Here is a 13,967-nt window from a genome sequence, read left to right as displayed (position 1 = left end):
CCAATATTGTAACGGTACTTGAGTCATTGACAGGAAACTTAACATTTTTGCAGGATATTAGCTTGTTTAATTTTTCACCAGGAACACTCTTATCCTGAAACTGGAACTGAATCCATACAGATTAGCATTCTTGATGACTTGAGGAGGCTTGCCAATAAGAAATGTTGGAACAGTAGCTTAATTGTGTTGAGGGTCGTTTGATGCTGTCATTCTCCTCAGTCGACTCAATGAATATTGTTTAATGGACTCTACTTTTAAATGGAACAAACAATTCTTATCTGATCGAACACAGTGTGTTATCTGACCCTCTCCCAGTTGAGATCCCATCAGCATATCATGTGGAGCCCCTTGAGGTGATACTTTTACCCTCATATTTTAACATCTACATTGCAGCCATTGATACACTCACTCAGTTGTGCAGGTTTTCGGTTGTGAACTACAGTGATAATACAAAGATCGTTAGGTAATTTAAGACCGTAGGTTCCATTGGGTCTAATATTTTGTATTGAATTTTGTTTTGGCAATGGCATTGGGTAGGTAGGTGAAATTACTCCTAATTCCCTTAAGCTGTACCCAGGAGAAAAATGTGCAAACTATTCTGAGTGTCATTCCAGTCTTACTGGTTTTAGGGTTGAGCGCAAAGCGCTCTGCCCCTGCTGTAATCTCTCTATGGGCTTGTAACCACATGCACCACACTCCCAGGAGTTTGGTTGGTTTGAGGGCTTGCCTTTTAAGATCTGATTGCTTTCATTAGTGGAAGGCAAGCATACATCATGCTTTTTCTGGTGTTGAGCCCTCCTCGAGTGCACTGGGCAACTACTGAAATCATACGAGACTGTTTTCCGGATGATTCCTGGACTACTTTTTTCTTTTTATTTCCTACGCACGGTGATCTCGCAGTAGTCGAGCGCTTTGCATCACATCAACCCTGTTACATGAATAACTGCAGTTTTGACGATATGTTTGACTGCGAGTGAACTTCTGTTTTACTTTTTATTTTCAATTTATGTGACAGGAAATGACCAGTTCGGAATTTACAATGTAAATAGCTCTCGCGTGAGCAAACGTGAGACCCATTGCATTGCAAATGCTTGTTTGTAACTATAGCCCAAGGTTTGTGATTTGTCCTGCAATAGTTTATGCCAGGGTCTCCAACCTCTTCGGTAGTGAGAGCTATTTATCAGTGAAAATCATTGTGAATTACTAAAGGGCAAGCACCTTGGACATTGTTCCCAGAGACTCCCTACCCCCATCCCCATTAACTTGAAGCCTAATTTCCGTGGTATGGTGTGAACAAAAAAAACAAACTTGTAGTACCATAGGAGAGGTGTGCCCTGGAAGCACTGATATGAATGACAGCAGATTTGTGTTATCACCATGCTTCAGTGCCTTTCAGTTAGTAACTGTTCCTGAAACAATAATTATAATGCAGCTCAGTTAAAAAGAAAAAGGCTGGTCTGAACTGTCCGTGTGCTCTGCTCTTGCCTGAGATGCAGCCAGAAAAGCTGCAAGTTTCATCTTCTTGATCAGTATAGCATAGGCCTCACCTCATCCTATGGAGCACTAAAAGTGGCCGAAACACCGCTAGAGAGAAAGAGATGCTGCAGTGCACAACATGAAACAATAGAACCTGGGATAAATCCCAGCTTCAAAAAGTGTGTGGTCCTGATATCTGCAGTGATTACATCGTGCCTCATTTTTCTTCATTATCACACATGACAGCTCTTTGAAATAAATTCAAGGCCAGAGTGTGCTGTGTACAAACTTCTCTCCTGTTAGACAGACTATAAAGTTGCTCCCTATAGCAATAATTTAGGCCCCGTATATGGTACACATGACTTGCCTCTTATTTCATTAATACAGCATCGTCCGCAGGGATGATGGGAGTCATGATATTGGTTCGTGTTTAAAAGCTATCACTTTATAAAATGCCTTTGAATCCAGTGTTAGAATCTGATGGAAGAAAGAAACGCTTCTGCACTTTGGAGAAATATATTTTTTTTTGGCTAAAGATTATGAGCTTCCTTACGAGTTTGGCAGAGGGGATTACTCCGTCACAACCATGACAGATATCCCGCCCGATTACAAGTTCCATTATATCCTGTGGAACTTGTAATATGGCGGATGGGATATCCGTAACGTTTGTGACACAGTAATCCCCTCCTCCAAACTCGTAATGAGGCCGTATGTCCTGTTTTTTATGGCATCTTTGTCACTATTGCCATGGTTTTAAATGCTAACCATTTTCAGGCCTGTCCTCGAGTCATAAGCCTAGGACTGCCCACTGTCTCAGCTCTCCCTCTTAATTTATTAGCCTAATTTTTACAACAGAAAAATATGGCCCTTGGAGGGGCGAGGTATTTTTCCTTTTAATGTGATTCACTTAAAGTGAGGTGTTAAGCCTTATGTTCATTGCTGCATCACATTAGCACTTGATTTGAGGTCCTTATATTATTTCACTAAACTAAAGCAGCATTTTACAGAAATCTTTTTTTTTTTTTTTTTTTTTTTTTTTAAATAAATACCGTGCATCTTAAAAGTTTTCCCTGGGCATAAACCGCATCCAGGATCTTTACTTTACACTTCTCCCATTATTTGGTTAAAACTTAATGTAAAGAAGTGTAAAATTTAATTTCTGCCTCTCGTAATGTACCTCTTGCAAGGAACAACATACAAGAGGTACTTTATTTTTTCAAAAAATCGCTTTGAAACGATTTGATGATTAAGTTAAAGCAGCATTTCAAATGGATTTTTTTTTATTAAAAAAAGAGTATCTCTTACATTTTAGATTTTCCAAACAAAGAAGTTCCCAGGCATCTTTTATTTATTTATTTGTAAATAAATAAACTTCCTCTTAGTGGCCCAATACCATATACCGGTCTGCCTGTTTATGCCTAAGGTACTGAGCGCTGCATCTCCTGTGCTGCATTATGCAGCTAGCTACACTGCTGCACATCCAACCTGAGCCTTAAAGCCTTGTGCTCTGGTCACACAAGTCTAGCAGGATCGAAGCCCAATGCCGGCACCAGAAAGTTGGCGGCGTGGTTCCTCGTGGGCGGTCTAATACAGCTTGTGCCAGGTCAAAGTCACCTGCTCTTCCCCTCGACAGCCAATAGCCGATGTAAGTAGCTGGTGTGGATGAAAGCAGGAAGCCTAGAGAAGAAACCTATACATTTACACAACAATAAAGATGTGGCACTAAAATGGATGTCGAGGCAGCAGGCTACTTGCAGGATGTTAGTGAGCTACTATTAACTTGCAACTGACTTGTTGAAGACCCCTGGTTTTAGGCTTTTGTCCCCTTTGCTGCACCATATCAATGACTACTTTTGAATTCAGAGGGGGGTTTGCAACCCTGTTACTTTAACAAATGCAATTTTTTATATATATATATATATATATATATATATATATATATATATATATATATATATATATATATATATATATATATATACATATATATATATATATAGTTAGTGGCCAGTCAAACAACTGTGTGCCCAGATATTTCATTATTAGTGAATTCTGACCTTTATAAAATACATATAGATGCATTAATACATATATTTGAATTGTGATTAATCTCCCCAGTCTTCTTGCTGTTTAATTTGTATACATAATGTATTATACTCCCAAACCTGGGAGTGGTAGAGGCATTAGGGGTGGTGGATGGACAGTAAATGATTGGATGCTACTGCAGTCTTGTTATTTTTCTGTATATCAGATAACTCTGCTAAAATTAATAAAATGTGAACAAACGCCACAAAACAAATCTTGCTTCTCCCTCAGTTTCACAAATTTGTCAAATGGACTTCGTGGGGTACACCTGTTTTGAAATCCAAATTCTTTCTCTATCTGAATCTCTTTTAGTAAGCCATTTCTATTGAACTGGGACCCTTATCAGAACAAACTACGAAGGTTCACCCTGCCTCATACCTCTCACTGACCACTGTTTAATCAGTACAGCCCTGTCCGGCAGTCTGAGTAATCTGATTTAGTTCTGCATCGTTTTCTATTACATATATCTGTTAAGCTATACAATATCTTCTGCAGCCTAAGGCTTCCCTTATCTGTAAACTAAAGATGTTTTGTTATTTTGCACTTACTATGTTTGGACGTGTTGCAATCTCTTAAGGGATTGCTGAGGGTAGTCAATGTAGATAGAGCGTGTTTCTTTAGTCCGTTCTCAAAAACATGCAGGACTTGATTACGAACACTTGGTGATTCCTGACCAGGAAAACTGGAATGTTCCTGGCTATCCACAGGTCATAAAGTGCTTTTTGCGATTAGGAAAATGTGAGGTGTCATGGCTGTCATAGTCAAAGGTGAAAGCTTGGTTGTGCACCACACTTATTGGTGTTGTAGATATATGCAGAGGTGCTGTCTAGTCAAATGGCACATGGACGTCTAGTGAGAATGGTCCCAGCATATCATCCAGTCTGACAGCATGAAAGGAATATGAACCTGATTTATCCAGTTAACTCTTGGCAATCTCTTTGACCAGAACTGATCAGGGCATCCTAGTTTTGGGGCTAGAAGGGGAAATATTTGTTTTTGGGATGGTATGTGCAGACCTGCCAGCTTTGAAAATAATTTTTGTGTGTGATGGGGGCAGGGCCTTCAAGCTATTTGGTTTGGAGTGGGGCGGCAGAGCCTAGGACTCTAAACTGAGTTAAACCCAGAGATAAACAAATGCTTTTGGGTCTGCCTGCCATGTTCTCGGGAGATTGTGAAACCCCTGATAGCTATCGGCTACCAAGAGCCACCAAACCTGAGATAAAAACCCACTCTCTGCGGGGATTCCAGGTCACTTTGTGCCACTGTGTGATATCAGCTGTTCACCAGCAGACTGTGTGAAGAGAGCCAATGTTGTGTCACACAGTGGTACCATGTGAATTGCAATTCTGTATGTATAAAGGGTTACCTGAGCCCCAGAGGGTAATGGTTTGCTGTACATGACAACAGGATAAGTAGCCAGCATGTGAGTATAGAGAGATCTGCACAGACATTTGCGGTAATGCAAGAGACTGTACAAGGGTGGATGTTCAATGGGTTTCGTCTTCCCCTCACTTTGATTTTCTGGGGAGCCTTTCTGTGGTAATCCGCATGTTATTGAGTTCTGTGGTAACTGATATAGGTGGTAAGGAGATGTGGGAAAACCCCTGTACCGCAAGGATTGTATTATAAACTTGAGTTGTGTATTTTTATTTAATTTTTAAAACCAAAAAAAAAAAAACCTCTAGTGTGTAAGTTTACACTCTCTTTGAACCCCACATTAAGGGATGAACCTTGCACCTGCATACCTCCTATGTCCATATCTGCATAGACTGTCAATGCATGTGCTTAAGTGCTAATTTATGGAGGTAACTGTCTCTAAACCTTACCCCTTATGACTGTCAGATATTGAAGTTCGTGAAAAGATGAATAGTTTGGCCTGATTCTTGTATTCATATGTAGTTAATTGAATGAACCACCAAAAAAACTCTTCTAGCATTGTGTTCTGATGTAGAAGAGAATATGAAGTGCTACAAGACTTTGATGAGGAATGCATGTTTATAAAATGATGTATGTTCTTTGGTCTATATTGTAAAGCAAGTATATAGCTGTTTGGCATAATAAAAGAAGAGACAATCTTATCCCATAGGCACATTGAGATTAACAATAACCTCTAGTTCCGTTCTGACTACCCTTACATTATAAATATTACTGATGTCAAAAATATATTTAAACTGTTGTATATGCTGAGGCATTACTGTTCTATTCAATGGCAGTGTTACAGTTTGAATTGGTAGTCGGCTCAAATTGTATTCACTTGAAGAATGTTTCAAAGCTACGGAAATTATGTTGTGTCCAAACACTGATTTTGATGGTCTACCTATACTTTTCCAGAATTGTGTTTATCACTCATCCCACCGTGCCTTACTGAAGAAGATCGACACAGTTTGGAGGCTCTCCGAATGATCCACAAGCAAATGGATGACGACAAAGATGGTGGTATTGAAGTAGAAGAAAGCAGTGAGGTAAGGACTGGATGTTCTTAATCACTGGGTTAGCGTTTTTTTGTTTTGTTTTTTAAACTTGTACACGTCATAAATAATCGAACCTAAACGGAAAGATAATCAGCACTCCTTGGGGCTTATGGAACTTTATGGATATGCTTGTGTCTTCATAGATTGGTGTGGCTGAAATTGCAGATAGCACATAATGTAACCTAGATATTGAGATCTAGCTTCATTTTCAGGTGACTTCACATTTGAGATGCACATATTTGTCCCTATTGTTTTAAGTCCTTGCCTGAAGATAGCATTTAGTGGTTTGTTGTTGAACACCTAATGTGGCTATTACTAATACTTACCAAGGGCTTCGGGTTGGCTTATTTGCTACCCTTGGTTGATTTTATTGGCAGTCTCATCTGCTTGATTGCTTTTTTTAGTGACTTACTTTCCTCTTCTTATGTTTGTCCCTTCTCTGGACCATACATTCTTTATCATCTTTTGATTGGATGTCTTGTATCCTTCAATGCTTACATTCAACAACTTTTTATGATGTGACTCAGCAGCAAAGCTGTTGCCACGCTATTGAGTGAGAATTACCAGGAGAAGGGCTTTTGCCCCTCCCTCCTACACGTTTGGAATCCGGAGTAAATGTTCTGATTGGGCAGAGGTTATGTGCTTGTGCAAAAAAGTGCTTGCCCCTCGACACAGCTGTAATAATTGTATTTATTTATCCAGCTGCCTGAGCTTGAACTTGAACTCAGCAGCACACACGTCATTTTATGAAAGTATCTTCGATAACAAGATACTTTATGGTGTATTTTTCTCAGGCAGCAGCCCAGATGGAAGGAGAGCAGCCATTAACCTACATGGATTTTAGGTCTTGCTTGATAGTGCAACTGTCTCCCACCTTTTAACCTACACTATTACTATTTCACATCTCTTTGCTTCCACACAAATGCATATCAATTCCCACGCTATCTACTTATAATGCTTCACATTACCCTACAACATGCCTTAAAAGCTACACCTATTGCCATTGCCAATGTTTTTTTTTATTATTCTTTTGGCACTCCCTGCTTTCCAGCTGCAAAAACCAGGCTAATGGTCATGGGGAATTTTTTTATTTTTATTATTCATTAATTGGCCTATATTGCGCAGACTCCAACAATTTGTAAATTGACAGTGGAAAAAACACTTGTCACTAATGTGCAAAAATTTAAGGGGTAGTCAGAAGTTTGAAAAGGGCGGGTGTGTACCGCTTGAGGAGAGTACCAGAACTCCTACATCTAGAGACAGAAACCAATAAATATGCAGACCTGCATCGTCATTTAGGAGGAGCAAATCCTGAATCAACTTTCACCTGGGTGACTGATTTCTTTACATTATTTTTAGGGTGTATTTAAAGTCGGTTATAGGCAGTGATATTTGAAAAATAAACCCGAGTTGGAGTTTTATACGGAAAGTCAAGTTTAAAATGGGTAATGGATACAAAATGGCAGGGGGAGTCTTAGACATTAATAGGTAAATAAATGTACAGATAAAAATAGTTCTAATTAGATGGGTGAAGAGACCAAAATGTTAGTTATGAAAGGCAAGTAGTAAATCTCAGTTAGATAAGTGTATGCCTAAACATGTGAACAAATTCAAGAGCAAAATATTAGTTAATGTAATGCTGTTTTCATTCAATGAAAATACAGGAGGAGAAGTGTAGACCACCAAATTACTTTAGCGTATGTTAGAGCTACGCAAATGCTGGTCTCCTTTCCTAAATGTACCGACATCCCTGGGCATATTATGTGGTATAGACAGTAGTTGCTGCGATGCTTGCAGAACATGTTCTGAGCAGTAGTGATTTCAGACCTGAGGCGTGTGGCCTGTGCTTAATATTAGTACCCTACCACATCTCTTAGGTGTCTGGTCTAATTAACCACACTTTTTGTTTGTTTGTGGCACCTTGCGCGCAAACATCATGTCTGCATATATTCCTAGCCAGCTCCTAGTTGCTTTTCACAGCTTCCCTGCGCATCATACAGTGCCCTGTGTTCCATCCCTGCTCCCACTGCCTATATGTGTCCATCCATACACTCCTAAGTATTATCCCAGCTACACACCTATCTTCAGTTCTGCTCTTAGGTCTACTAGTATGCTACCTCTTGCGCTTCACAGCTCAAGTCCCACGACTGCGTGTGCAGCTTCCAACACAGCGCTTGTACCATCTCCAATTTTTCTTTTTTTTTTACGTTTGCTTTCTTAAATCCTCTTCTCCTAGACTGTACCATGGTTATGATTGTTTGCCTTATTTCTTTCCGAATAAAACATCTTTAGGGGTGTGCTCAACCTTGTTTAACTGATCTTTGTTTAATCTTGTTCATTTTGTTTTGCTTTGTGTTTGTTAATTTCTTTTGGTTCTCCACCTGCCCACTTTCCTGCTGCATCTCCCTCCTGCTTCACCCCTACATAGGCCCTGCCAACCTCCTCCCACAACCTATTTAACGGTGGCCGCAGTGCGTCCCCGCCACTGGTGCACCAAAGGCAAGCCTGTCTGTGCTCATCCGGGCCTGTATTGCACCAAGAACCCTGGTTCTCCTGCCACATGCCAATATACTGCCCCTGAGCTCCGAGCCCTGGACCGCAGACTTTGCAACAACTGCTGCCACACTTTTCCATGATCAACGGTCGGACCTTTTACCTACCGGCGGTGTTTCTCATCCTGCAACACTGGAGCACCTGCACACACAGCGACCACCACCACACTGACTATGCCAATCATGACTGCTTTGGAACAACTCCACTGCCTCCTGCTCAATGCATGATCATTCTGCAAGCATGCCACCGAGATCTGGGTCACCATCACCTCCCTCCCTCCCTCCCACTTGACATTTTCTTCTTGCCTAGACCTGGCTCAACCCCACATCCGCTCCTGATATCGTCTAAGCAACTCCAAAGGGCTGCAAGATAGCACACGGGACCGCATTAACAAACACAGAGGTGGAATTGCCATCATCAACAAAGAAACCATCCACTGCACCATGGGTGCAGGCATCACCCCGATCATGGAATACCTTAGTTTTCAACTCCAAATCGATGGCAGAACCACCATCAGAGGCACCCTCACCTATAGTCCTCGAGTACCACACCCCAGCTTCTGTGGCACCACCCCCAAATTCATCATCCTGCTCGCCATCGACTCCAAACAATACATTTTCTTTGAAGACCTCAATTTTCACCTCAACGACTTCAATGACGCCAACACCGCCAACCTCCTTGAAAGCATGCCCAACTTGGGCCTTACCCAATTAGTTACTGACTTTACACACTATGCTGCTTGACCCCATCTTCATGGCAAGCAACAGAGTCAAGTGCAGCTATGTCACCAAGCTTATCTGGACAGACCATGATATTGTCCACTTCACCATCACAGAATGCCTGACACAGCCTCCCAGCAACTCGCATCTCAGCTGGAACAAAGTATCAGAGAGCCAGTGGACGAACACCTTCAACATCTCCCACTCTGACACTGCAACCAACCTAGAACAGGCTGTCAAGAACTTCTTCGCCTGGATCACCGATTGCACTGGCAGTGTCACCCCTTCAAGCTGACCAAACAGGCCAGTTCGTAACCAATGGAACAGAGATCCATGAACATCACCCCCTTCTCAAGAACAATGCAAAACTCTGGTAGACTTCTTCAATGACAAGATCTCCACCATCTAAAAAAAAAACTTCAAACCCCAACCCACTGCTGACACCCTCAGCCTCCTGGCTGCCACGGATACAAACCCCAGTGCTATCCCCAACCACCGGCTCACTTCCTGTGACCAGCTCACCACCCAAAACACCACACCCACTCCGTCCACTCTGGAGCACCCACGGAGCATCCACAGACCCCTGTCCCCACCATATTTTTAACCTCCGGAGCAAAATGATCTGCAGCGAGTTCACAGCCATCTTCAACTCATCCATAGCCATGGTCACCTTCACCGAAGTATGGAATCATGTAGAAGTCCAACCCCTTTTCAAAAAACCATCTGCGCAAACTCAAGAACTTCCTCCCATCTCTCTGCTCCCCTTTCGCGCCAAATTCCTCAAAGGCCATCAGCCACCTAGTCACAGAACACCAAAATATCAACAGTCTTCTGGACCCCTCCCAATCCAGATTCCGTACCAGCCACAGCACCAAAAACGCCCTAATCGCTGCCACTGAGGACATCAGAACGCTACTCGAGAGTCGTAGACCTCTCAGCAGTTTTCTACGTCATATCCCACCACACCCTTATCAAGAGGCTTTATCATATTGGAATCTAAGGAAACATCCTCAAATGGATCGCGTCATTCCTCACTGGAAGTACCCAGAGAAACCGCCGACCATCTTTCATCTTCGGAACCCAGGAACATCATCTGGGGCATCCCTCATGGCTTGTTCCTCAGCCCTACACTGTTCAACATCTACATGACCCCTTAGCCGGAATCGGTAGAACACATGGAATAAACAACATATCCTACACATATGACACCAGCTCATCGTCTCACTATCAGAAAGTCCCTCCACCATAAAGGCCATATTCCTCAGGTTCATGACCTGCATCGCCAACTGGATAAATAACAACTACCAAAAACTCAACACAGACAAAACGGAAATGCTGATCTTAGGGAACAACCCCTGCCTGTGGAGCGACTCCTGGTGGCTTACCAAACTAGGACCAGCACACTCTGGCAGACCAAGCTCGCAACTTTGGCAACATCCTGGACAGCAAGCTTCAAGCTACATTCCCCTGTCCATGCAGTTTTCCAATCTAAAAGTGAAACTGCTTGGGCGTAAGATGATTTGAGGTGCAGTGTCCGTTGATGTTGAACGACTTAAGAGTTTGTATAGAGAACAACAATGACAAAAAGAACAACCGTTGCATGTAGCAAAAACAGGAAATTGGGAACAGAACTGACTTTATAAAAAAAAATCTGCAGAAATGCACATGATAGTTACAGAGAGCACAGTGCTTCAAAACGTGGCTGTATTGTCAAAGTGGCATAGGAGGCAACATACAAATGAGGATTAGTGAGCCTCGTGTTATCAAACTAGGGCCGTGTTGTCAAAGGGGCACAAGAGACTAAACAAACGAGAGATAGACAGCACAGTATTAAAGGGGCTCAGAAGGAAACAAAGAAAATACTGAGAGCATAGTGTTACAAAACTTCAAAAGTGTTGTCAAAGGGTCCTCTGGAGAAATAGTGTTGCACAATGAGGGCCCTATTATCAAAGGGGGACATGAGGCAGCAAAGACCGGAAAGTTAACAAGAGCACAGTGTTACCAAACAGAGAAAATATTGTTAAAGGGTCTCAGGAGGCAACAAAAGCAGGTTAGAGACCATAAACTTACAGAACTGGGGCCTTGTTGTCACAGGTGAACGGGAGTCAGAAAGGAAAATTAGAAAGCGTAAGGTTTAAGAACAGAGTCTGTATTGTCCAACGTACACAAAGCGGGCTCGATTGTGCTTGCAAAGAAATTGATGGTGCAGAAGAGACTGTACTGTCAGTTTTTGTGCATGTCCTCCATGGTCTCTTAAGTGGGGTGCTAAAGATCCCATTCGTGCAGTGCAAAATAACCTTGAGGGTACATGCCAACAGAATGGAGGGTTCCAGAGCACCCCCTCCCCCAAAGAAGCCAAATAGGGTGCAATCAAATACTGCTTTTCTCTCCTAATAGAGGCAGGCCTGTTGCGTGCCTGCAAAAACAGATAGCATGCCACGAGCAGAGCATTCAAGCTGCTCAGCTCTTGAAGTGGGCCCTCAATGAGCCTACGAAAGTCACATCATCCAATTTTGTTGGCCTTTCATGGCTATACAGTAAAGTTTGTGAAACTTTGAGGAGCCAGACTGGAGATTAAACATGGGATTATAATGGAGTGTGCTGTTAATATAGATAGAGTAATGGCTAGTTGTGTCAACTATATCTGTCCCAGAGTTCCATTTCATCTCTAATCCCCGTAGAAAAATGCCACCTGCGTCCTTGTATTATGTTATTTCCTGCTCAGCAACATTTTTGCACCATGTTATATATCTGTGTTCTCTTTAATGTACTGTGATCATCTGTTTTTCTTTAAAACATTGAACTTATATTTAAAAAAATGTTTACCAAAGTTTTGGCCATTTTGGGTAAAATATGGTGTGCGTCTTATGCTTCCCTCAGACGTACACATTGTGTAGTGTCATGCCTCACGGATGGACAGCCCTGTCAGCTTGAGCTTAATATCAATCTGTTTGTGAAGAGGATTGTGACGCAGCCTCGAGATTTCTGGCAACTGATGGTTACAAAGCAGTTGGAGAACAGCCGAGAGCCAGCAAGTGTATGGCAGTATGTGGGATGGTACGTTATATGAAATCTCTCAGTAAACCATCTTCAAAACATACTGATTCGTGATTACTCCATAAGAATTGTGGCGATGAGTTATCATTCCACAGAGGATGGTCGTATACGTCTTTAGCAGACAAACCTTTGTGGAAGCTTGAGCAGAATAGTATAGAAACAGCAGAGGTATCCATTGCGGCCGTAATCATCAAAGTTCATACAGGAAGGCTACTTCAAAGGAGAATTCAAAGGCTTACGAGCTTCCGTATCTGTGTACCAGAGGAAGAAAGACTAGTCCACATCAGCAATGCTGAACCAAGTGGACGTGTTGATGCTACAGTTCAACTTGCAAGGCTCACCAGCAACATTTTTTAATTTTATTCGGAAAATAAAGAAAATTCATCACATTAGTTAGTCCTACAAAAGATTTAGTCCGTAGAAGAAAAAGATCCAGGATACATGGCAATCATAATCAGGTTCAAAAATGAAAAAGGAAAGAGAAAAGCGGTTCAGATATCAGTGAGAGAAGTTTGGAACAACCCCCCAATAAGCATTAACGGGACCGAATCCAATCTTGAAACCGCCCCATATCACCTGCCCTCGTCTCCTAGCCCGTCTCCTCTTCCGTTCGTACAGGGCAGTTTCAAGATGATACACAGATAGCATTTTGCCTAGCCACTGTTGACAGGAAGGGGGCAATAGATCCAGCCATGCAGATGCAATACACAATCGATAGACCGCCACGGCCATAAATATAAAAGCTCTATCAGTTTCCCCCCCTTTCTCTGCGATACCCAAAACCATAATCTCAGGGGTAAGCTCGACTTCATATCCCACTACCTCTTTTAACACTAGCTGGACCCCATCTTTCAATGCCGTCAGTTTCCCACAGGTAGCAAACATATGGGTGATATCTGCCCCAAGCATCCCACACCTCGTACAATGTATCCCTTCCTGACCACCCCATTTAGCTAAATGAGCTTGGGTATAACATAGATCATATAGCGTCTTATAATGCTGCGCTTGTAGCGCGGAGGATAATAACATGGTACACCCGAGCTCTAGTGATTTAAGAAAGATAGTACCGCCATTCTCAAATTTACCCTTCCACTTCTCGCTATATTTCTCTAAGTCATTAGGCTGTTCTAACATAAGCATTGAGTAAATTGATCTTATTGGTATATTAGGTTTTTCGGTTATATCCTCCAGAAAAGGAATATTTACAAACCCATGTGCCCGCACCCCCCCCCCCAAAGCCTTTTTACTTAAGTAATCCCATAGCTGTAAATATTTAAAAAAATCTCTCCGCTCAAGTCCAAACTGCTCTCAAAGATCCTTGAATGACTTCACTCCAAGCTCATCATAGAAATCTCCTAATCTTCATATACCTAAAAAGGTCCATTTAGCAGCATATTACAGGCAGGGACAGGTTATTATTGATTAAAGTATAGTAATTACATCTCCCAAGCCCAGTCTTTTTCCGCCATGGCCGCCTACATCCATAGGCGGCCTCAAGTACCTTAAATCGTACTTTCTTGTAGTACCCAGGTTCATGAGAAATCAGCAAACTTCCATTAGCTATTGGTCCTGACAACAACTCATAAATGTGTGGGCAATATTCTAT

General features: G+C 42.0%; 1 protein-coding gene across 1 annotated transcript in view; it reads left to right on the top strand.

The window, feature by feature from the left end:
• Positions 1-13,967, top strand: part of STIM2 (stromal interaction molecule 2) — a 350,713-nt gene that overhangs the window by 141,271 nt on the left and 195,475 nt on the right. Inside the window, exon 2 of the mRNA XM_069202138.1 lies at positions 5,893-6,023. Coding sequence (XP_069058239.1) covers positions 5,893-6,023 — 131 coding nt within the window. The remainder of the gene's footprint in view (positions 1-5,892; positions 6,024-13,967) is intronic.

Source organism: Pleurodeles waltl, chromosome 1_2, assembly GCF_031143425.1.
Source record: "Pleurodeles waltl isolate 20211129_DDA chromosome 1_2, aPleWal1.hap1.20221129, whole genome shotgun sequence".
Taxonomy (NCBI): domain Eukaryota; kingdom Metazoa; phylum Chordata; class Amphibia; order Caudata; family Salamandridae; genus Pleurodeles; species Pleurodeles waltl.
Note: the sequence above shows the minus strand (reverse complement) of the source record. Positions and strands in the feature narration are given on the sequence as shown.